The sequence below is a fragment of the Apium graveolens genome, chromosome 4, assembly GCF_009905375.1.
Source record: "Apium graveolens cultivar Ventura chromosome 4, ASM990537v1, whole genome shotgun sequence".
NCBI classification, from domain to species: Eukaryota; Viridiplantae; Streptophyta; class Magnoliopsida; order Apiales; family Apiaceae; genus Apium; species Apium graveolens.
The window spans coordinates 8,136,687-8,159,985 of record NC_133650.1 but is presented as its reverse complement, the minus strand read 5'-3'; the positions used below and the strand labels follow the sequence as shown (position 1 = coordinate 8,159,985).

General features: G+C 34.8%; 4 protein-coding genes across 7 annotated transcripts; 1 reads left to right on the top strand and 3 right to left on the bottom strand.

Moving 5' to 3' along the window:
* Nucleotides 1–572: 572 nt before the first annotated feature.
* On the top strand, nt 573–4,791 carry LOC141717660 (anthranilate phosphoribosyltransferase, chloroplastic-like). Its single transcript, XM_074519833.1, has 10 exons — nt 573–952; nt 1,314–1,457; nt 1,576–1,737; nt 1,856–1,939; nt 2,625–2,813; nt 3,064–3,154; nt 3,301–3,360; nt 3,614–3,732; nt 4,236–4,370; nt 4,446–4,791. Exons 1-10 carry the CDS (start codon nt 752–754, stop codon nt 4,485–4,487), a joined length of 1,227 nt encoding a protein of 408 aa, XP_074375934.1. The 5' UTR covers nt 573–751; the 3' UTR covers nt 4,488–4,791.
* Nucleotides 4,792–4,855: 64 nt separating this feature from the next.
* Nucleotides 4,856–7,861, bottom strand: LOC141718271 (CO(2)-response secreted protease-like). Its single transcript, XM_074520655.1, has 9 exons — nt 7,680–7,861; nt 7,325–7,578; nt 7,097–7,208; nt 6,547–6,904; nt 6,429–6,463; nt 6,034–6,282; nt 5,828–5,942; nt 5,502–5,712; nt 4,856–5,426 (listed from the first exon to the last, which is right to left on the bottom strand). The coding sequence occupies exons 1-9, from the start codon at nt 7,859–7,861 to the stop codon at nt 4,870–4,872; spliced, it is 2,073 nt and encodes a 690-aa protein (XP_074376756.1). The 3' UTR covers nt 4,856–4,869.
* A 1,059-nt stretch (nt 7,862–8,920) lies between these two features.
* Nucleotides 8,921–12,382, bottom strand: LOC141717659 (CO(2)-response secreted protease-like). The gene is made up of 9 exons (XM_074519832.1): nt 12,143–12,382; nt 11,742–11,995; nt 11,494–11,605; nt 10,893–11,391; nt 10,645–10,751; nt 10,276–10,524; nt 10,070–10,184; nt 9,708–9,918; nt 8,921–9,617 (listed from the first exon to the last, which is right to left on the bottom strand). Exons 1-9 carry the CDS (start codon nt 12,322–12,324, stop codon nt 9,040–9,042), a joined length of 2,307 nt encoding a protein of 768 aa, XP_074375933.1. The 5' UTR covers nt 12,325–12,382; the 3' UTR covers nt 8,921–9,039.
* Nucleotides 12,383–14,543: 2,161 nt separating this feature from the next.
* Nucleotides 14,544–17,638, bottom strand: LOC141717658 (uncharacterized). 4 transcript variants are annotated; one of them, XM_074519829.1, is made up of 4 exons: nt 17,484–17,616; nt 16,551–16,644; nt 15,793–16,134; nt 14,544–15,468 (listed from the first exon to the last, which is right to left on the bottom strand). In XM_074519829.1, exons 3-4 carry the CDS (start codon nt 16,130–16,132, stop codon nt 14,753–14,755), a joined length of 1,056 nt encoding a protein of 351 aa, XP_074375930.1. In that variant the 5' UTR covers nt 16,133–16,134; nt 16,551–16,644; nt 17,484–17,616; the 3' UTR covers nt 14,544–14,752. The 4 variants fall into 4 exon arrangements, with proteins under 4 accessions (XP_074375930.1, XP_074375931.1, XP_074375929.1 ...); XM_074519830.1 differs by lacking the exon at nt 16,551–16,644 and having other exon boundaries at nt 17,484–17,638; XM_074519828.1 differs by lacking the exon at nt 17,484–17,616 and having other exon boundaries at nt 16,551–17,450.
* Between the last annotated feature and the right edge of the window lie 5,661 nt (nt 17,639–23,299).

The following is a 23,299-nucleotide window of genomic DNA, read 5'->3' as shown; positions in this document are numbered from 1 at the left end:
ATCTCATATTCTATCCTACAAACGGTTTCTCCGAATCCTTTCAACTTTTTTTTAGAAAAACAAAGTTAGAAAATAAATCTCATATATATATATATGAGAATAATTGAATACAAATTAAAATTAAAATGGAAACTATGAACCAATCTAAGTCATTAGATCTACTTAATCTAATGACCCTAAATCAACTCACCCAACTACTCTGCACCCTCACACACCCAATTTAAGTTTTTCCCCTTCGTTTTTAATTTGATTTTTCTTGTCAAATCATGAGTTTTTTTTTAAAATCCGATTTTACTATATTTTTCTACATCTCTCAACGATCGATTTGATTTGCATACCATATATATTATATTTCGAATTAGTTTTTAAAAAATAATTATTTCGTTTTCAGTTTTTATTCTAAATTGGTTTGTAAGGGAGTAGCATCTATATATATATTTTATTTTATTTTCTGAATAACTTCCATATACACAAACCCTGACATGTCAAGATCCTGTCCATTCCTTAAACAAGAACAGGCAGATCAAAATAGAGACCAACACACACAATCCTAGACTCCTAGTCATCCTAAGCCTGCTACTTGTGAAAATACATCAGACCTGCCTGGGCTTCTGTCTGCTCATATCAGTAACTGTTGACCCATCTCTCTCTGACTCAACCCTCTTTCTTACCATTCTGAAAATTCCCAGATTCTCTCATTTATTACCAATCATCTATACATACAAACCCCAAAAATATACACTCAACATCAATGACCATGCTCCAATATAACTCCCCCAGAGCCCCTTGTGCTTATACTCGCCTGAACTATTCAAGATTTCACCTGCCCAATTGTTTATTTTCTGTGTCAAATTGTATTACACAAGCTAAAAGGTCAAAGTCTTTGGTTTTTATTCAGTCAAATAGTAATGGTGGGAGCAATTCTAGCTCCTCTCCTGTGTCTTTTAGTGAGGTGAGGCACTTTTTCTTGGTTTTCTTGATTTTTTTTTTATTTTGAAATGATAAGAATTAAGATAATGTTGGTGATTTAAAGATGAGATATTTAGGTGGTGTTTGTGTTCTTTTTGTTGTTGTGTAGTTGATTGAATCATTTATGGGTTTTCTTTATTTATTTTTTAATTTTTGATATGATAAGAAAATGTTGGTAATTTAAAGATGGGTTTTTAAGGTGATGGTTGTGTTCTTTTTGTTGTTGTGTAGTTGATTGAATCATTTCTTGGTTTTAATGGGTTTTTTCTGCATGAAAAGAAATATTTGATAATTTAAAGATGAGATTTTTAGGTGATTTTTATGTTGTCTTTGTTGTTGTGTAGTTGATCGAATCATTGATTGCTGGTGTGGACTTATCGGAATCCGAAGCAGAGTCTTCTCTTGATTTCCTACTTAATGATGCTAATGAGGCATTGATCAGTGCTTTTCTTGTTCTTTTAAGAGCTAAAGGAGAGACTTATGAAGAGGTATGACTCTTTTGATTTTATGTTTTGTTTGTGTTGTAGAGGTGGTGTAATGTGTTAGTTTCGTGTACTTTATAGTATCGAAAAAGTGTTCATTTTGGTATTATATGAATTGGAGTAGGTGGTTGGACTGGCAAGGGCCATGATTAAACATTGTCTCAAGGTTGAAGGTTTGAGTGACGGGGTTGACATAGTTGGGACAGGTGGGGATGGCGCAAACACTGTCAATATTTCGACAGGTGCTTCGATACTCACTGCAGCCTGTGGTGCGAAAGTAGCAAAGGTGGGGGTGATATATATTGTATTCAACATTTTTTTATTTTATTTTGACAATCTAAAGAAGTTTTTTTGAGTAATGGAGTTATGAAGTAATTGTTTTGCATACATGACTTGTTTTACAGCAAGGGAATAGATCGAGCTCTTCTGCTTGTGGAAGTGCAGATGTACTGGAAGAATTAGGTGTTGTAATAGACTTAGAACCCGAGGTTGGTAAATTTGTGAATTTGACATGCTCCTGAAATTGATTAGATTGTTTTTGTTATATTTATTAGTTTTACTTGCCGGTCTAGGTTGTAATCTCTTTCTTGGAACTGTGCAAAACAAAGTATTGCCATAAGAAACTCCATATTTTTATAAAGTAGTCTACTAAGCTTCCTAAATGCTTTCTAAGGAAAATTAGCAGACTTTTTAAATTATCAAAAAGATGCAAGTATTGACTTCTTGCTAAGTCTCATTGAGTTCGAAAGGAAGCTTTTAACACTCCCAGCAGTAGTTGAACATGACTTCATCATTGTTTTCATTGTTAAACATGCCATGCCAACGATTGTCTGTCTCATTCTTTAGATATCATATCGTCTCTGTCTCTAGCTGAGATTTTTGCATATAGCCAAAAGCTTAAATTTCAGATGCTCACATCTCATTTCTGCATGTTCCTACTTAAGAGTGGTTTGTAGAGGTAATAGGATCTTATAAACAAAGCCATGTGGTTCCTTTGAGCATCCTGTTTTCATAGTTTATTAGTTCAACAAGTGGATATTGGATGAATCCTGAACAGTAAAAATCATGCATCCCTAGCGAAGTCCGTAAATATTACAGATGAGATGGACATGCAGTTTTAGTTTGGCTTTACCTCTTATATTAATGTTGAAAAGTCTTTTCTGTTGGAAGTAGGGAGTGAGAAGGTGTGTAAATGAAGCTGGAATTGGTTTTATGATGTCTCCAATTTACCATCCAGCAATGAAGGTTGTTAGACCTGTGAGGAGTAAGCTGAAAGTGAAGACTGTATTCAACATCCTCGGACCAATGTTAAATCCCGCACGAGTTCCTTTTGCAGTTGTTGGGGTATACAAGGAAGAGCTTGTAAGTGGTTTCATTCACCTGGTTTCTCTTCATGTTGTTTTCTGTTACATCGAGGATAACTAGCTAAACAATGGTAATATCAAGCAAAATAATGGTAATATCAAGCAAAATAGTGGCATTGTCAATCTGAAACAAGCATTTACATTTAATACACACGAACACTATAACTAATAAATTATTCTAGGGTTATAATTATTGCTAGACCATTCATGTACCGAATTTATAACTGTTTCATGTCTTGTTTTGACAGGTCATGAAAATGGCAAAAGCACTTCAAAGTTTTGGCATGAAGAGAGCTTTAGTTGTCCATTCAGAAGGCCTAGACGAAATGAGTCCCCTCGGTATGGTGCTCTTCTAGACAGGATATATATATGGTTTTCTATTGAAATACCGACAGTCTTGGTCAATTTGCGATCATCCTATCCCTCTCTCTTCATGTATGTGCTCAAGGTTTGTGTTTTTTTGCATATCATCTTTGAACTTTCAGGGCCTGGGCTAGTCCTCGATGTCACCTCGGATAAGATTGAGAAGTTTCCATTTGACCCATGTAATTACCTTACCTCTATCTTGATATGTTTTGAAGATCAATTTGTTAGCTTTTGGGTAGTCAATTACAGTCCTTTTTGGAGTCTAGTATTAATTATATTCAAAGCATATAAGGGAGAAGTCAATGGTGGTGGTTGAAAGTCATATTTCCTACATTTCTTTTACTTGCTCCCCTATATATAATTGATAATATTGTAAAGATATTTTGGCGTGTCATTTCATAGAACTATTTTTGAAGTATTAGAATTTGACAGTGGACTTTGGGATGCCTCGCTGTACACTGGATAGTTTGCGAGGTGGAGGACCAGAATACAATGCAGAGATTTTAAGGAAAGTTCTATCTGGTGAAAAGGGCTCGATAGCTGATGCATTTGTAAGTACATTATAGGCATATCAACAAGCTTCTTCATTTTGATAGAGAAAGAGCATTAGTGATAATCTTGCTATATATACATACCCTCTGATTTCCGTTGTAGGCACTTTAGAATTTAGCTGTGAGCACACATATAATGATTACATACCGATTCAAATTGCAAATATTCTTCATGTTATTTATAAGGGTAGTTCCAGGTAAACAAATATGGGGACTTCAGTCGATAAATATCGAAAATCCCTACCTAAAACCAAAGCAGTCTATATTATAAAACTGGGGAAGATTTTAATTCCACGGCATTTTTTAGTGAATAAATTTACCTGTAATTATTTGTATCAGTTTCGAGTTATCTGCCTCATGGCCCTCATCTTACTGGAAATGACTGGGAAACCTGACTCTTGGCTTGAGCAACTCTAGTTGATGATAACCACACAAAGAAGGATAACAATTTTGTAATTTCTTTCTTGACTTGAATTCTATTAATCAGCGAGACAATTATGCAGGTGCTTAATGCAGCAGCAGCGCTCTTGGTTAGTGGACATGTAAAGTCTCTGGCTGCTGGGGTGGATCTTGCTCGTGAAACTCAATTATCAGGCAGGGCTGTAGAAACTCTAGATTTATGGATAGCCGTATCCAAGGTAAATCATTTATTGCTTCAACTTATTAATATATACTTTCAACACTCACTCAACCTCTCTGTATCAATATTTCAGAAGGCCAAAGAAGCTGCTTCTGGGTACTGCCTGTCTGCTTAAGTAATACTTGTGCAAAGGCAGAATCAGGCACGGAAAAATATGTTGGAGAATGTCTACTATACAGGAAATTGAGCTAATAATAAATGTGAGAGGCTAAAGTGAATTAACGGCAAGATGGAGAAGTTATCTTTTTATTTCACTCTCTCCCCGAAATTCTAATTTTGTAGAACCAGTTTTCTTGATAGCTGGAATTTCAATTTCCAAATGTTGTGCCATACTCTTACTTGTGTTGTGACATTAGGTGAAAATGTATTATGTTGCAATCTATCAAATAAATTCATCATGCAGATATATACTTTTACAAGTTCAATACAGCTGAATGACTTGTCTATTTAACTATAAATCTGATTTATTATAGTGATTAGTAAAACAGAGAGACTCATTAGCTCAAAACAAAAGGACTGCGCACTCTGTACTTGTCATTGTTCCAAGTGATCCAACCAAAACCATCACTCTTCAATGCATCTTTTGTCGAAAACTTCACATCAAAACTTCGCTTCTTACAATCCTTTGTAAAATGTAGCTTGCTTGGTATCACTTGCACCTTGATATGTTCAGGAGCATCAACTGTTACCTCATATACTGTCTCGTCTTCATCACCCACATTTGTAACACTTCTTGTTACTTTTCCATATGTATTTTCCTTGAAACCTGAGATGGAGATTGACGGATAATTCATATTGGAAACCAATGCAGCATTTGCATTCTTCGGACAAGAAAATCCTTCTGGAACATTCTTTGCAATAAGCTTGATTGTTGACAGATTATATCCCAAATTGCAAAGAAATCCATAATAATCACTTGTAGTAGTCTCGTAGATTAGCCCAGGATTCATTACTTGTTCTATGTTCACTTCCCCTGCTCCAAAATCATACGGTGTAGCTTCTTCTAAGCCTGGTAATTTTAAGATAGGAGATCCATCGCTACACGTTTGAACAGCTGTGAATTGTAATTGTTAAGAGTTTTGGATCATATATTAAAAATGCACAAATTTGAAAATAACTAATAATTGACCTGTGGTCATAATAGCTGATCTGATCGCAGAAGGATCCCAGGTGGGATGTTGGGACTTGATTAAGGCAGCTATTCCAGAAATGTGCGGGGTTGCCATTGATGTTCCTGAGATTAGGACGTAATCTACTGGAGCCTGTCCTGGAATTCTAAATAACGAGTCCATTCCACTCCATGCCGCAATAATATTCACTCCTGGTGCTGTAATATCTGGCTGCAATAGTTCAGATTAACATGTTATTCCGGTATCCACACAGATATGTAGTAATGCTGGTAGAGAAAGAATTTGCTACATGTATCTAGACGTTTGTGTAATAAGATGTGCTTGCCTTGAGAAGATTTGCAGATAAATAGGATGGGCCTCTTGATGAGAAAGAGGCGACGATAGGTGCTGGCTTGTAGTCTGTAGATGTTGCAGACCTTAGAATAGTTGCAGTCGGATTCCTGAATGTTATATCCAGTTAATTAGCATTGCAGCTTAACAGTGAGTTGCGTAAAGATACTTTTAATGTGATCATCAAACATTTATCGTTACCTGTTTGACTGTATATACGAGAGAGTTGCATTCCCATCCTTGGAACCAATGTAAGTATGTGGAAACGTCAAATGCCTCAAAATTATCGAGTCACTTTCAATTTTTAAGGAATCGTCAACTAGGATCAGTCCCCGAGCACCTTGATTTATAGTCTCGTTTATCTTTTCAGTTCCACTGTTTATCTCGTTGAAACATAGAACAATACGTCCTTTGACCTTGCTGATATCTAATGAACCTGGAACATAATCTCTGAACACATTCCAACTTTCCAAGTGACATATAAGTTACAAGAAAACTAGGTTTGCAGGTCTGTGCACTTTTGAAGGCCTTGTTGCTGAGAGTGTTTAAGAAGGTCAAATTAAGCTAAGTTTGTGATCAACATATCATTGATTTACCTTGCTAACTCATCGCTGATGTTATGAGCTCGAACCTTGGCTGAGACACCATCTATTAGTGGATATTTAGGAGAGTCACCTAAGCTAATTCCATGCTCAGCAGCATAATTCAAACAACCATAATTCCATGCTCAGCAGCATGAAATGCACCCACGGCTAATGTATCAGTCCATAAATTAACAGTATGATAGGGATCACCACCTAATGACAACGACATTATATCAACGCCATCATGAATTGCATTATCCATTGCTGCTAGAATTGCTGAGGGATAACAGAGATCTTCATAACATGCTTTGTACATTGCAATTCTGGAAGTCGGTGAACCACCAATGGCTGTTCCAGGAGCTAAGCCGTAATATGAAACTCCGGGCACAGATGCTCCCCCAGCTGTTGATGCAGTGTGGCTTCCATGTCCATCAGCGTCTCTACATGTTTGATTGTGTTGCTCAAAATGTCTTGCACCGATTAATTTCCTAAGATATATAAATTTGAAAGAATATTGTTGCATATCAAGATAGAGTACATAAAACTTTAGGAATAAAAATGACAGGATTTGAGAATTTTAGAAAACTGAGTGTAGAATTACACATGCATCCTATTCTAACATTATGTGCATCTGATGTTACATTTCATTGACCCTCACAAACACTGAGATTCTTGCCTACCTATTGCAACTGGAAGCGGGAAAATCTTCTGTTTCTTGGCAAGTTCCTTTCCAACGTTTTGGGATCGGACCCATACCTTTATCATTAAAGCTCTTAGATTCTGGCCAAATCCCTGATATTACAGAAAATAAGATCTTATTATTTTCTACAGATAATATATTTACCATCACAATATAACCGAGTGCAAAAATTTGATTTTTTGCTTGCAGATAGGTCTAATTTGAGCACCTGTATCAATCACACCGATGATTGTGTCAGCTGCATTAGCAGAGGAATTGTGGAGTGATGTTGCAGGGATTGGATTATCAACGTAATGTTGAATCTTGAGAAAAGACCAAGACCTTGTTGTAAGTAGTTTTAACTCTTTATCAGGAAACACGGAGACGACTCCTGGTTCTTGAGCTATTAAATTTGCTTCCTCCTCAGACATATGAGCGGAAAATCCTGTGAAGCCATGCTTGTATACCTGTACCACAGCATTTCTGTTGCAAGAGAAAATAAACAGAAGAAAACAGTTAAAAGTTGCTCATATGTGTAACATGGACTATTCATATCAGTAATGCATATTTATATATCAGTTGACCTGCTTGACAATGAGTTCATAAGCCGAGCTTGATCATCTCTTAAAGTTCCAGGAGTTGAAGAGCCTTTTCCTCCCATATAAACAATATAAACTTCAGATTCTTCTGATCGATCAGAAGCTGCATTTGTAATTGAGACAGATAAAAATAGTGGAAAAAAGAAGAAGATTGAAATCCTTGCCATTGCCTGTGATAATCACAAACTATATCGATGAGTGGTGAACAAACCCCTACAATTCTCAAGTTTATGTAGCCTAATAAATTGTCTATTTGGGAAACATCCTCAACTGCAATGTGTTTGCTCCACTGAGGTTTCAACCATTCAAAGGATGTAGTTCCTTTTAAATTTGTATGATAGTAAATAAGTACCTCTGCTTGATACAGAATTAGCAAATTTGTAATTCCAGGGGGTATTTAAATTTAACTGAAACTTTTAGATGGGATGATAACTAGCTTTGGAAGGACTAAATTCCAGAATGTTGGCCAGTTGTTGCTGAAGTTGATATGATAACCTCCTCTTCAGGTCATCTTTAAATCAACTTTAGAAATTTTAATTTTCTGCATTTTTAGAATTTTTGGTAATCCCAGTCTTGCACGCATTGTGAATATACGACATGTTTGAGAAAGTAGTATGTAACCCCTAATGCCTGATCCTAAGAAAATTCTTAGTACTTTTGGCTAACTACTCAATTCAGGACAGAAAGCCAAAGTAGCCTATACAAAGCAATAACTGCCTTCTTATATGAACACAAGAATTGGTAACTGCCTTCTTGATGTGTGAACACAAGAATTACGCGCACTTTATATACTATACACAGCTAGCACTAAAATAGATAGGAGATCTGGGCACTAAACTTTGAGTCCAGAGAGATGGTATCCGATGGATAGTTCTTTGTGCATTGACTAAATACCAGTTTGCTATAAACAAACTGAGGCGAGTTAATTAAAAATTCGATACCCTAATTGTTTCAATTTCTTTCTACAGTATCAGGCTACATGATTTCTGTTATCGTGCCTCATACATCATAGTATAAAGTTTCACTTTCACATACTGACACATGTATCTTGCAATTTTGACTTGGAGTGGCTCATTGGCAACTAGACGAGAGTACTGCAGTTAGCTTTGCAGTTACATGTATACTAAACTGATTCGTTAGTAGTCCATGAAGACTTTATTAGTAGTCCATATAGACAATATACTCGTGAATTACTGAACTGCAACACTGACTGCTGATGCATATGAAGCCATAAACTGCAGAGCATATCTATTATAGGAAGAACCAACTGTGGCGAAAATATGTAATCGTTTTTTCAAATTATGAACTTAGACATAGAAGGGGTACATCGTATATATGGTCCAGATCAGTTATGGGAGGTATCATCCAGGCTCAAGACAAAAGGACTGCGCACTCTGTACTTGTCATTGCTCCAAGTGATCCAACCAAAACCATCACTCTTCAATGCATATTTTGTCGAAAACTTCACATCAAAACTTTGCTTCTTACACTCCTTTGTAAAATGTAGCTTGCTTGGTGTCACTTGCACCTTGATATGTTCAGGAGCATCAACTGTTACCTCGTACACTGTCTCGTCTTCATCACCGAAGTTTGTAACAGTTCTTGTTACTTTCCTGTCGACATTTTCCTTAAAATTCGCGATGGCAATTGATGGATAATTCATATTGGAGATCAAGTCTTTATTTGCATTCTTCGGACAAGAAAACCCTTCTGGAATATTCTTTGCAATAAGCTTAATCGTTGACAGGTTATATCCTAGATTACAAAGAAAAAAATAATAATCACTGGTAGTAGTCTCGTAAATAAGCCCCGGATTCATTACTTGTTCTATGTTCACTTCGCCTGCCCCAAACTCATATGGCGTAGCTTCTTGTAATCCTGGTAATCTTAAAATAGGAGATCCGTAGCTACACGTTTGAACAGCTGTAAATTGTATAATTGTTAGAGTTTGTAACATGTCATTTTTATTTAAAATTTGAAAATGCACCAATTTGATATTAACTAATAGTTGACCTGTAGTCATAATAGCTGATCTGATGGCTGAAGGATCCCAAGTGGGATGCTGGGACTTGATTAGGGCAGCTACACCAGCAATGTGTGGGGTTGACATTGATGTTCCTGAGACTACGACGTATTCTGGTGGAGCCTGTCCTGGGAGTACAAATTCTGTATCCATTTTGCTCCATGCCGCAATAATATTTACTCCTGGTGCTGTGATATCTGGCTGCAGAAGTACAGACTAAAATGTTATTCGAATACCACACATATATGTATTAATTTGGATGGTGGTTCACAACAATCAGTACTCTCAAAAAACACTCATTAATTCTAGTAGACATGTACTTTGCTACATGCAATTATATGTTTGTGCTTGCCTTGAGAAGATTATGAGTTAAATATGATGGGCCTCTTGATGAGAAATCGGCCACGATAGGTGCTGGCTTGTAGTCTGGAGATGTTGCAGACCTTTGAATTGTTGCAGTCGGATTCCTGAATATTATCTCTGATTAATTAGCATTGCAACTTAATTGTTAGTTGCCTAAAGATACTTTTGATGTAATCATCCAACATTTTTCATTACCTATTTGATTGTATATAGGAGAGAGTTGCATTTCCATCCTTGGAACCGATATTAGTAAAAGGAAACGTCAAATGCCCGATAAGTGTCAGATCACTTTCAATTTTTTCAGTATCGTCAACCACGATCAATCCACGTGCACCTTGACTTATTATCTCCTCTATCTTACCACCTCCACTGCTCATGTCGTTGAAACATAGAACAATACGTCCTTTGACCTTGCTAATATCTAATGAACCTGGAACACAATCTCTGAACACATTCCAAGTGACATATCAGTTACAAGAAAACTAGGTTTGCAAGTCTGTGCACTTTTGTAGGCCTTGTTCCTGAAATTAAGCTAAGTTTGTGATCAACATATCATTGATTTACCTTGCTAACTCATCGCTGATGTTATGGCCTTTAACCTTGGCTGAGACCCCATCTATTAGCGGATATTTTGGAGAGTCACTTAAACCTGAAAACTGAATGCTTCCACCCTGAAAAAACGATTTCTTCACATGATTTGATTATCCTTTATAATAGAAAGCAAGATATATATATCAAACAATGCAATTCTTACATTTCATAATTTAAAGCAAATCCTATATACATGCATATGCACATTTTAATAATTTTACCTTAACTATTTGATTAGTACCCAACACAACATTAGCATAGATATGCCTGTCTATAGTTGAAGCAGCAACAGTTGTAATCCAAGGTGCAAAATTTGAGACACTTGAAGAGTCAGGTCCTTCATTTCCAGCAGCACAAACAACCATAATTCCATGCTCAACGGCATGAAATGCACCAATGGCTAATGTATCTATCCATAAATTAACAGTAATATAGGGATCACTGCCTAATGACAACGACATTATATCAACGCCATCATGAATTGCATTATCCATTGCCGCTAGAATTGATGAGAAGGCACAGCCACCTCCATAACATGCTTTGTACACTGCAATTCTGGAAGTTGGTGAACCACCAATGGCTGTTCCAGGAGCTAAGCCGTAATATGAAACTCCAGGCACGGATGCTCCTGCAGCTGTTGATGCGGTGTGGCTGCCATGTCCATCAACGTCTCTACATGTTTGATTCCGGGGGTCAAAATATCTTGCACCGATGATTTTCCTAACAAAAATAAAGTTTAAAGAATATTGTTTCATGTCAAGATGGCATCCAAAAAAAATTGGGAATACAAAATAACAGGATTTTAGTAGATTTCTTGCATACTTATTGCAACTGGAAGCAGGAAAATCTTCTGTTTCCTGGCAAGTTCCTTTCCACCGTTTCGGGATCGGACCCATAACATCATCATTAAAGCTCTTAGATTCTGGCCATACTCCTGATAATTACCCCCAAAAAAATCTGATTAATTTCTGCATAAGTGCATATACTTAATATATTCACCATGACAATACGACAGAATACATAAATCATATTATTTGCTTGCAGATGAATATATTTCTATTGGTACGCACCTGAATCTATCATACCAATGATAGTGTCAGCTCCACTCACAGTAGAGCTCTGGAGCTTTGTTTCCGGGATAGGATTGTCAAGGTAATGTTGAAGCTTGAGAAAAGACCACGACCTCGTTGTACGTAGTTTTAACTCTTTATCAGGAAATACAGACACAACTCCTGGTTCTTGCGCTATCAAATTTGCTTCCTCCTTAGACATATGAGCGGCAAATCCTGTAAAGCCATGTTTTAATACCTGCACAACAGCATTTCTATTCCAAAAAAACAGAGATAAGTTTTAAAAAGAGGACTCGTACGTGTAACATGGACATGTCACATATTGTGCATTGTTTTAACAATGTCATGCATCAAAATCATTGATTAGAAACAATGATGTGCATATTTATATATCAGTTGACCTTGCTGAAAAAGAGTTCATAAGTTGAGCTTGATCAATTCTCAAAGTTCCGGGAGCTGACGAGCCTTTTCCTCCCATATAAACAACATAAACTCCAGCTTCTTCTGATAGATCAGAAGCTGCATTTGTAACTGAGACTAATGAAATTAGTGAAAAGAAGAAGAAGATTGAAATCCTTGCCATTGCTTGAGATAATAATATCGAAAACTTGAACTATATCGGTGAACAAGCCCCTACAATTCTCCAGTTTATATAGCCTAATAAATTGTCTGTTTTAGTATCATCTTCAACTATAATGTAATTCCTCCTCCTTTAAGTTTCTGACTGTTAAAAAGTATAAGATCATGTTCGGAGACGGACTGGTTACTTAACATGGTATCAGAGCTCGGTTTAGGGAGGGACTCGGGTTCGAGTCCTCCCACCCCCATTTATTTAATTTAAGTATTTGTTAAGTATTGGAATTTGTTGTATTTGTTGTTGTCAATCATAGCGAGGGGGAGTGTTAAAGAGTATAAGATCATGTTCGGGTCTTCCTCTACCACCTTAAGGTTCGGACCGGTTACTTAACACTGACCATTTAGAGCTTGTTGTTCCATCTTCACAACACAGCTAAACATAATTAATTTGTATGATAGTAAATCATTACCTCTTACAACACAGACTTAGCAAATTTGTAATTTTAAGATAGTACTAAAATTTAAGTAACCGAAACTTTAAGACTGGATAATGACTAGATTTGGGCAAAGGATAATATTTCCAGGATGTCAAACAGTTGTAATGCAAAAAGGGGGCTGAAGTTGATATGGTAACCTCTTCTTTAGCTCAGTTTTTATTCAACTTTAGAAAGTTTAATTTTATGCATTTTCAAATTTTGGCAAGTTCAGTTTTGTACGCAGAGTGAATAGACTATATTTGTGAGAAAGCATATGCTACACTCTTTACCATTTGTCATTTTTAAGGTATGATTGGAGCTTAATAATGGCTAATCCAGAGAAAATTCCTAGTACCCTTGCTAAATATTCAATCCACGACAAAAATTTCTTGGTACTCTGTTAAGAATTCAATGTAGTACTGGCCTTTCTTTTCAGCAGACTATAAATGACAAAAGACGAATCGGTTATACTATGAATAAGAGCATCTCCAACAGGGGGCTTGCAAGGATGTCAACATCTATGTGACAAGCATCTTTGGGTGCCTTTCTATTGGAGAGGCAAGAGTGCTCAAAGGTTGTCAACTTTTGGCAACCTCTTAGCACCCCCTCTTAATAGCTAAAATACATTTTGTACTAGATGTGTGCAAATTACAACTTCCTCTTTTATTATATCATATTCATTTATTTATCAAATGTGGGAACCATTTAGACAATTTGAAGATGTGCTAACTATTGAAGATAAAAGTTGTTATATTTGACCTGGAAGGAAAATAAAATAAAAAACTATTATTTTTAGTGAGTTGACAAGTCTTGGCACGGGTGCCTCCATTGGAGATGCTCTAAGAGAGAAACAGGTAAATCCTATAGATGTAATTGCAAGGGAGGAACAAAAGGAGAAGTAAATCCAAAGTCAGACTATAAAGAGAGAAAAATGGTAAACCCCTTAGATTTTATTGCAATGTAAAGAATGAAAGGAGAGGTAAATCCAATAGATTTACTACGTCGAACTTTCAAATCTTGGAAGTGCCGTATATGCACCGAGCATAGTCTTGCAGTGAATCTATAATTACTACTTCCAACTTTCAAAGTCCTTGTGTCAATAGAATATTAAAAGAATTTTTATCTTATCATGATTGAATTATTCATTAATCATTGTAGATTTTGCATATTTACAAAATTTATTAATTTTAATGGAGTTCAATGAACCCAGCCTAGCTGGTCTAGTTATAGTAAATTTGGAAGCATAGGAGCCAAATTCTAGTCGAACAACCCATAAAGGTTGACTCAGTTGGTTAAAAAGGGGATAATTATCCTCTCACGAGCAGAATTTATTATGTATATCTAGTCGAACAATTATAAAGTTTTAACTTAAACTAGTATACTTAAATTTACAGAATTGCACCATGTTGCCGTCAAGAAAGCATTTCACGGTAAACATTTTTCCTCAGTTTACTTCTTGAACAAATTATGAACAATTTGATCTTCATCCTTTCTGGTAATTTAAGTCTAGCACGTATTTCAAGTAAAATAAGTATGTGTTCACTTGTACACTACAATGCAAACTTCATCATTAGCGATATGATTTACCGTAAATTTTAGTTTTTGAGAGGTGAAGAAAAGTAAGATCGACAAATTTACCGTAAATTTGTCTTTACTGTTTTAAGCACTTGGTTAATTTCACGGGAGAGCAATACAAATTTGAAAAAGTTATTAGGAGGGAGAACAATGATCGACGACATTATTAGAAAAGTGAACAATGACAAGAGTATTTTCAACACACAAGTTATATCAAAAGTAAACAACATTTTATAGTTGGCATAAACAATAAAGAGTTGTCAAAACTGCAATTCCATTCATGTAAATTAAAATCATCAACTAACTTGACCACAAAACACCAAATACAAGTAATACGCTCCACTCAGCAAGATTCGTGTGATCCTTCGCCAGAGACAACAATTATCATATAGCAAAAGTGCTCTCTGGCACCCATATCCTAAGGCACCGATCATAAAACGAGCAAGTAGCTACTGCAGTCCTCTTCTTTTCGCCTTCATGAGATGTACTTATTTTCTGCCAATCTGCTCCATATGCAAGGGATTCATGCGTACTATATGTTTCAATTACTTCAGCTCCATCTCCTTTAATTTTGACCACTGCAAAGCCGTTGTGCATACAAGCTGCCAACACTATGCCTGGTATAAAAGGATGTTGTTTGATTCTCCAAACTCCTCCTCCTAAACAGATTGAAGTTTCATTCACAGGTTTTGAGATTGATCTAATATCCCATATTCTTAGATACTCATCGTAGCTACCAGTAAGTAACATATGAGGATCAGTGAGACCCTTTAATATGCAACATACCCCCATCTTGTGAGCTCTAGAATTCTGAAATGCCAAGTCCGATGAACTCCGTAAATCCCAGCCACTAAATTTGCAGTCGTCTGAACCAGTGTATACAATATTTGGCTGGTGATGATCAAAACAAGTAGCCCAGACTTCAAATTCATGTGCTTTCCATTCTTGTACTATCTCTAGTTGAGACTCGAGAAAGGAGACAACTGATATAGACCCATTGGAGAGCCCCACTGAGATGGATGTTGCTGAGGGATTCCAGTCCAAGCATAAGCACATGGATGAACTAATTTTTTCATCGTTCACCTCTTTCATTATACTACCTGCATCCAGAAAATGTTCCAATATATTTTTCAGGCAGATATCATTTTAAAGATAGCTCAAGTCAACTTTCACCAATGTACTACATTTTACATAGTAATGACCACAACTACTTATTCAAGCTACTCACTAATCACTAGTAGTTCACTTTATGGTGTGTCTTGATGTATTAAACTAGTATAGTAATTAGTCAAAACCATGATAATATTTAGATGCTTTAGTGTAGAGTTATGTAAACTTCTCTACCAAAAACTAAATCTATTATCCATGATATTAAAGCATTAAAATCAATAACCAGAAATCAAGTAAATGACAACCGAACTCACCGTTAGCTACTGTTCCATCTCCCGCATTTTCAATACGATGAAGCCTTAAGTGACCATTAGCGTCAGCTTGTGCAAGCAGGGGACATACATTATCCCCAACAGGATTCCATTTCATATCAAAGATGCCCGCAGTTTCGACTCTATGAATCAAGTCAAGACCACCACCATCACCACCCACATCAGCATTCACATTAAACAAAGAAATACTACCTGAACGACTGGGGTGATCACCCTCTTCAAGTGTGTACGTTGCAGCAGCTAGCAAGTGTTGAAATGATTCGTGTGGACAGAATTCCACCACGTCTGCGTTGCCATCTAGAAAGCAATCCGCCACGTCCATTCCTAAGTAGAACAAAAAATAGTTAGGCTTATGATAAAAACTAGTTTATATTATTACTGATGGGAATAAGAATGGAGGGAAACAGGAGCGGAAATTATTTATTGAAAGTTAATTGTGTCGTCCGGGTATGAGAATGAGTTAACCACATTCAGTTGTTTGGTTTAGTCTATGATGGGGATCAAAAGAAATATATTTAACTATATATAGATAAACAAACTTTAAAAATATAAATTTAATTATATGATTGACGATGAATAATAATATAAGACAAATGTATACATATGCATGGTTATCCTCGTATGATTATGGCAGACAAATGAATTATAAATCAGGCTTTAAAAATTGGTTCAAACTAATCAGATTTTGAGAATTAGTTCAAACTACATGCCAACTCAATTAAAATCGTCTGATAAATTACCAAAAAAAAAGATACTCAACCAACTTCAACTCATTTAGAACAAGGACAAGTTCAGTAAGCGGCACAAAGCTTTACTAAAAGAGCATATATATACCTGCAACAACAAATGCAAGGCTCAACAAACTTTGAAAGCTAACAGCTGCAAAAAGATAGCTGATACACTGAAAAAAATTCACATAACATATTTCATCACCTACTACTTGCTTTGATTGTTTTAACTATCAAACAAGAGAGATACATTTTTAACAACCAATTACTGTTTACAATGTTAAAACTTAAATATACCTTCACACTGTTCTTGAATGTAGTACTGATGGTATGGCAATTCTTAGTCAATATTTAAGGCTATGATACAAGTACTGCTAAGTTTAAGAATTACTGGAAACATCAAACTTATAGGTAAGATAGAAAAGAACTCAGAAACAAAAACTCACAGATAATGTAATGAAGGGCCATGTCTGTAACTTTAACACCAAAAACGATAACGATTACCATTGCCTCAATTACGATGTCCCAAAACGCAAAGTTCCTATAATAATCAACAGTGACTGCTCGCAACAGGCCTACATTAAACTCCTAGGTGTTTTGGTACACACGTGTACCAAGTTTGGGCTTAAAAACGTAGAGACATGGTTGAAGTTAAATTCAACTTAAAAGGCCGGTCTACTATGGATTTCGATAAGTACTAGTACACAAGGAGTCACATGACATGATCATATACTAAACATATCAGCTAAGCAACAGAAACACTTGGAAGATGATTCAAATCAAACAATAAAGCGAATTATATGAACCATTGAACTTCGCAACAATGAACGTCAGTTAAACATTTTATCAAACAGTTTCAGTGCATACATAAATACATATATATAAGGTACAGAAACGAAAAAAACATTTATATGGCATATGGTGAAGCTTCTGCAGTGAAATTACCTTATTGAAGAATCTCTAAAAAAGAAAGAATGATATGTATATCAGTAAAAGTGAGCAACCAGGTTTACGTATGTATGTAGTTATACTTGGTGAAATGTGTGATCTTGATAATAATAATGATAATCAAAATATCAAATTTTGATTTTCTTTCAATTTTATTATTTTTAGAAGAGAAAATTGCAGTTTGTACCCTCTTATTTCGTTATAAAAACAAATATGTATTAGTACTTTTCGTAATTCAGGTTGCACCCCTCAACTTCGACCTATCATTTCAGTACACACCCCTCCCGTCAAATCGAGGAGTTAACGTCAAATGTTGCAGGGGTATACTGGGAATTATATGTTATAACAGTTATATTGTGTATATAACCTCCTCTTCTTCTTTGCACACACACCAACATCAAATACACAAACGACTCCATCAGATTCAAGTTATGGGCGATATTTGTTATTGCAGAAAAATGGTTGTACTGCAAACAGCATGGACAAACACAAATACCGGTCGACGATTTCTTATTTGTGCTGACCGGAGATGCCATTTTTTCCGGTGGTTAGATGCTCCCCTGTGTCCCCGCGCTGACGTGATCATTCCAGGCCTTTTAAGAAGGATAAACAACCTCGAAGCTGAGCTGAAGTCCGTTGAAACAACTAATCTTCAATTGGTTCAAAATTCTAATTCTCTCAATATGTCAAAGCTAGTACTAGCAGTGACTTGGATTATGATTTTAGCATACATTTTCTCCGCAAAAGAGTGATTGGAAAGTATAATTTCATACCTCAGATTATAGGCTATGGAAATGTAATGGTATCTTAAGATTATGAGACCTCAAGTTATCTATTTTATTAGTTATGATTATCTTGTTTTGAGAAGTAATGTAATGTTTTGACCGAGTATTATTAGTTTTGCTTTTGTTGGATGCAATATAAAATAGAATTGGCACAACAAATGCTAACAACAAAACATATATCAAGTAAACAATAAATTTGGCACCAACCGAGTTCTTCATTATGGCACATAGAAATGTGAGTTTATAAACACCAAAAGACCCAAAAGAGAAGTAGTTATGCCCTTACATACTTGTCAAAAGATGGAGTAATGGTTCAACTACTTGCCAACAACTATTGTGCCACATACACGGCTAAAAGTTAAGGCCAAACAAGCAGCCTGTAATATCCCGTAATTTTTTAGAATTCAATTAATAAAAGAATAATAGAATAAAAAAGATTAAAATTAGATAAGGATTAGGATTTAAAATTGGGTTAGAATATTGGGCCTAAAATTTGGATCAGATTATAATATGGATAACTTGTAGTTTAAGATATAGGGTTTTGTCTCGTTATAAATACATCATAATCGTTTTCCTCGTTTTTAACATCAAAATTCGTAGGGGCTTTTCTTCAAAAATCAGCAGTCTTGTAAAATTCGTAGAAAATTCATCGTAAGTCAGAATTCAGTGATTCTGGACTTTTCGGAGAGATCTTTTCGTTATCTTCAGCTTTCGTGTTTCGTGTTTTTCAAGATAACGTCGTTTAGAGGGTCAAAAAGGCTATATTCAGATCTGGTCAGTTTTAGAGGTAAGATTCCGATCGATTTTGCTAGTGTTTTCAAAATTATGTGTTAGGTCCGTATCTTTGATTATCAAAACATGGGCTAAGTGATGATATATTTGAAAGCATTATGTGTTATAGAATATGTATCGATGTATATGTGTGTTGTCTCAACGATAATTTTGGATCTCTGATTTGTGCCATGGTTTGTGAAAATATCGAATAAGAACTTAGGACCGCAGTCACCGGATTGTAGTGACAGTTTTATGAAAATTTAGGACCGTTATCACCGGATTATAGTGGTCGTGGCATGAATTATGGGTTTTGAATTATTGGTATTTATGTGTTATGTGTATTGTGTGTATCGAATAAGAATAAGAATAAGAATATGTATCGAAAGTGTGTGTTTCGTATATCGTATCGTACAGATTATCGGTGTATTTTGTTATATGTGTATGTGTTACTTGGCCTACTAGTTGGATCGATTGGTTTCTTGCTGAGCTTTATAGCTCACCCCTTACAATTTCAGGTTTCGTCCGAGATTCGAGTTGAATAGCATTGGAGTTCGAGGACCTTAGTTTTGGAGTAGATTGACTTTTGGACCGTTTCCGTTAGCTGCGCTTTTGTAATAGTCACTTTTGTAATAGGATTTTGGATTGATAATTGTATTAGAATTTAGTTTTGTATTTAGATTTAATAGTCCGGTAGTGCGGGCCGTTACACAACCATAATTAGACAAATAGAGAAAAGGAGTGAAATATCGAAAACATAAATAAACACCAGTTAATGCATCATCTTAGTCTTTTTTTAGACATGGCCATTTGCTTCTTCAATCCTGCTTTTTGTAGCTTCTTCAAAGAGGTAAACTGTTGTCCAGTCTTTGACTTCCAATTTTCAATGTCAACCCCTTCTTTTGTTGTTTGTGCTGGTGCTTTGAACTGGTTGATGATTCCACCATGACTAATTTTTGATTTCTTCGAACTTTTGTGAAAATCAGAGTCAGACTCCATTATTGGTACCTGTTTTGTTGGCTTTTTCTTTGGAAACTTGAAGTTGTCTTGAAAGTCAGAATCAGAGTTTATTTGCCTGTCCATTGCTTTCTTCTTCAACTTTTCTATTGCATCCTCCCTCCTTTGAGCAATCTCAGCTACTGACCTTTTCTTTGGTGGAATTTCTTGAGTTTGTTCATCAAGTTTCTATATAGACAAGTAAAGAGCAATTGAAATATAGTATTTCTCAAGTACTGATTTAATGATGTCTACAAGTCCAAATAATGACTTACTTTGGATTGGCAGCCCCTTCTTGTATGACCAATCTGCTTGCAGTAGGAACATTGAATTGGTTTTCTGGCTTGAGGAATTTCTGATGTTGTGGTATTTTCTGTAGGACCTTCTTCTTGTTCCTTCTTTTTTTGGTCAATTTTCTGAAAAGTAAAAGTACATGTAAGATAGCATACATACACTATCTATAAGTGAATTTCTGTAAGAAAAGAAAACATGTACCTTATTGTTGCAGGTTCTGGTGTTCTGCCCCCATTGTCCACAATAAGAGCATCTAAGAGATGTTCCTACCCTCTTTAACATAGTGGGATCCCCTTCCCTTGTTTTAACCTCATCTTTCTTTGTGTCTCTTTTCTTTTTGGGCCTTCCAGGCTGAGTCCTCTTTGTAGGAGGTAAGGGACGGGAAATTTGAGTTGTTTCTTCCCAATATTGTTCTCCATTCACAGGTTCAATGAAATGACTGTAAACAGTTCTAAACCCTCCCCCTTCTTTTACATGTGGAAAGGACTAAATTGTCCCCAATATTTAACGGTAACGGACGGAGTTAACGGGCGTTCAGGATAAGGGGTGCTTACTGATATCAACTGTTGAAATAAATGGGTGCAACCTGAATTACGAAAAGTACTGATACACATTTGTTTTTACAACAAAATAAGAGGGTACATACTGCAATTTTCTCTTTTTAGAATAGTTGAAAGTATTTTAAGTTACATTTCACTCTTTGTTGTAAAAATTGGTTAATTTTTCAAAAATTGCTAATAAATCGTTGATAAATCGATCAAAAATATTTGACTGATTCGATAAATCATGATAGATCTACCTATTTTTCAAAAATCGTAGAATAAATCACAAATCGGTAGCTCAATCGATTAATTCCAATTTTCGAAATTTGTAACCATAATTTTAAGTTAATTTAACCGATACAAATTATTATTTTTTTGAAATAATCACACTTGCATATATTAAACTTCCTCGAAAATAAAGTTACAAATGAAAGTCCGAATAATATGATACCCCTCTATAAGATCAATAGGTAATCTGTGCTAACACGTGAGTAGAGTTGAAACCGAGTCAAATATGTACAAATATTAGTAAGTTCAATTTTGGCTCCAATTTACAAATAATTGTTCAAATTCGAATTAAAATTTCTACTCTTTACTCATATTCAACTCGAATTCGAATATAAATATTTGTATATGATTCGTTCAATTTGATTTTGTACCGAATTACTCGTTTTTATATATTCGAATTTGTTTAAAATAATACTAAATTTTTTAGAATATTTGAATAAATAATTACAAAAATAAAACGTGATCATTTTGTAGAATATAATTTTAGTATATATGCATATAATATATATTATGAACATCATTAACGAAATCGAATCAAATTTCTTAAATACATACATATTTAAGTACTCTGAAATTATTCGAAATATTTTATATAAATATGACCAAATATTAGAATGGTGAAATTCGACTCGATTTTTATTCCAATTTTACAGTAATATTCCAATTCGCTTGTTTTATATACAAATATAAATTATATTTGTTATTAATAAATTAAATTTAGATTCGAACCCAAATTACTCGATTCAAAATCAGCTCTATGTAACTGCCTTATTCGCAGATTTATGATTAAAAACCACATATACCTCCTCGAATTTCAATACAATCTTATTCCCTCAACCATCGTGAATTGCGTCTACTACTACCATGACATCAATTTCAAATATGCATCTCGTTGTCGCCATTTTAAGCAATTTCAACAATGTTATAATAAATGGTTTATAAATATAATAAAATAATGTGTTTTAGTGATTTAAAATATTTTTATTTTATATCACTTCAACAATATGTTTTATTTTTGTGCCTTATTACTAAAATAATAATATATTTAAATTATAATAAGGAGGGAAAATAATAATGAGAGGAGAGAGATGTGTAAAAAGGGAGGGAAATAATTTTTTAATTGAAATAAATGAGATAAGACATGTTTAGTGGTGCCTTAAAAATGAGGCATAAGGCACCGCTAGGACATTGTTGAAACACCTTTTTATCCCTCAAATTTTAATTTAGGACAAGTTTTAGAAAACTTTGGACTTGCTCATACTGCTCCCTCCATCTCATTTTAATTGTCACATTTGAATTTGACCTAGTCAAATTCACTAAAGTTTGACCAAAATTTATTAATATTTTATAATTGAACAAAATAAAATAATTACATCATCGGAAAGTAGATTTAATTTACTTTAATATATAATTTTTAGTTTTTTTAAATAATATAAGAATACTGTTTAATTTTTGGTTAAAAATTAGTCAATTTGATTTATATAAAATGAAATTTGACAAATAAAATGGAATGGAGGGAGTAGTTCATAACATCGCATAAATATTAATACAAATATTAATTTTAAAATTAATACAAAAAATATTAATACAAATATTAATACATTTTAAATTATTTCACTAATTTTAAAGTTACATTTGTTATTGATTTTTAATACAAAAATCTTAATACAAATATTTCACAAAAATGATATTTTTATAAAAATACAAAAAAATCCCATCTTGCATTTTTAAAAAACCCCGCCCCACCCACTTCGTAAAAAGCAGATAGTAACAAAAGTTGTGATGATGTGTCAAAAGAATTCCCGGTTCGGCTTGACATACAGGTTTATTTTTACACCGGTTCAATTCTGTTATATAAAAGGATACAGAAAAGAGGGAAAATACAATTCAGAGAGTTCAAAAACTACTTCTCCATTTTCTAACTCTAACTAACTAGTTGTTGCAGAGCTCTCCATTATTGATTTCACTGTTCGATTTCAGATTCGTAAGTAATCATCCTTTTTCTTCGTCAAATTATGTGTTTGAGTTTCGATTCGTCTTCTACATTTCTGTTTCGTCATTTATATGATTCGATGTGTAATTATCGATCTGATTGCTTCGAACTAGGGCTACATGATTCGAACTTCTGCAATTATCA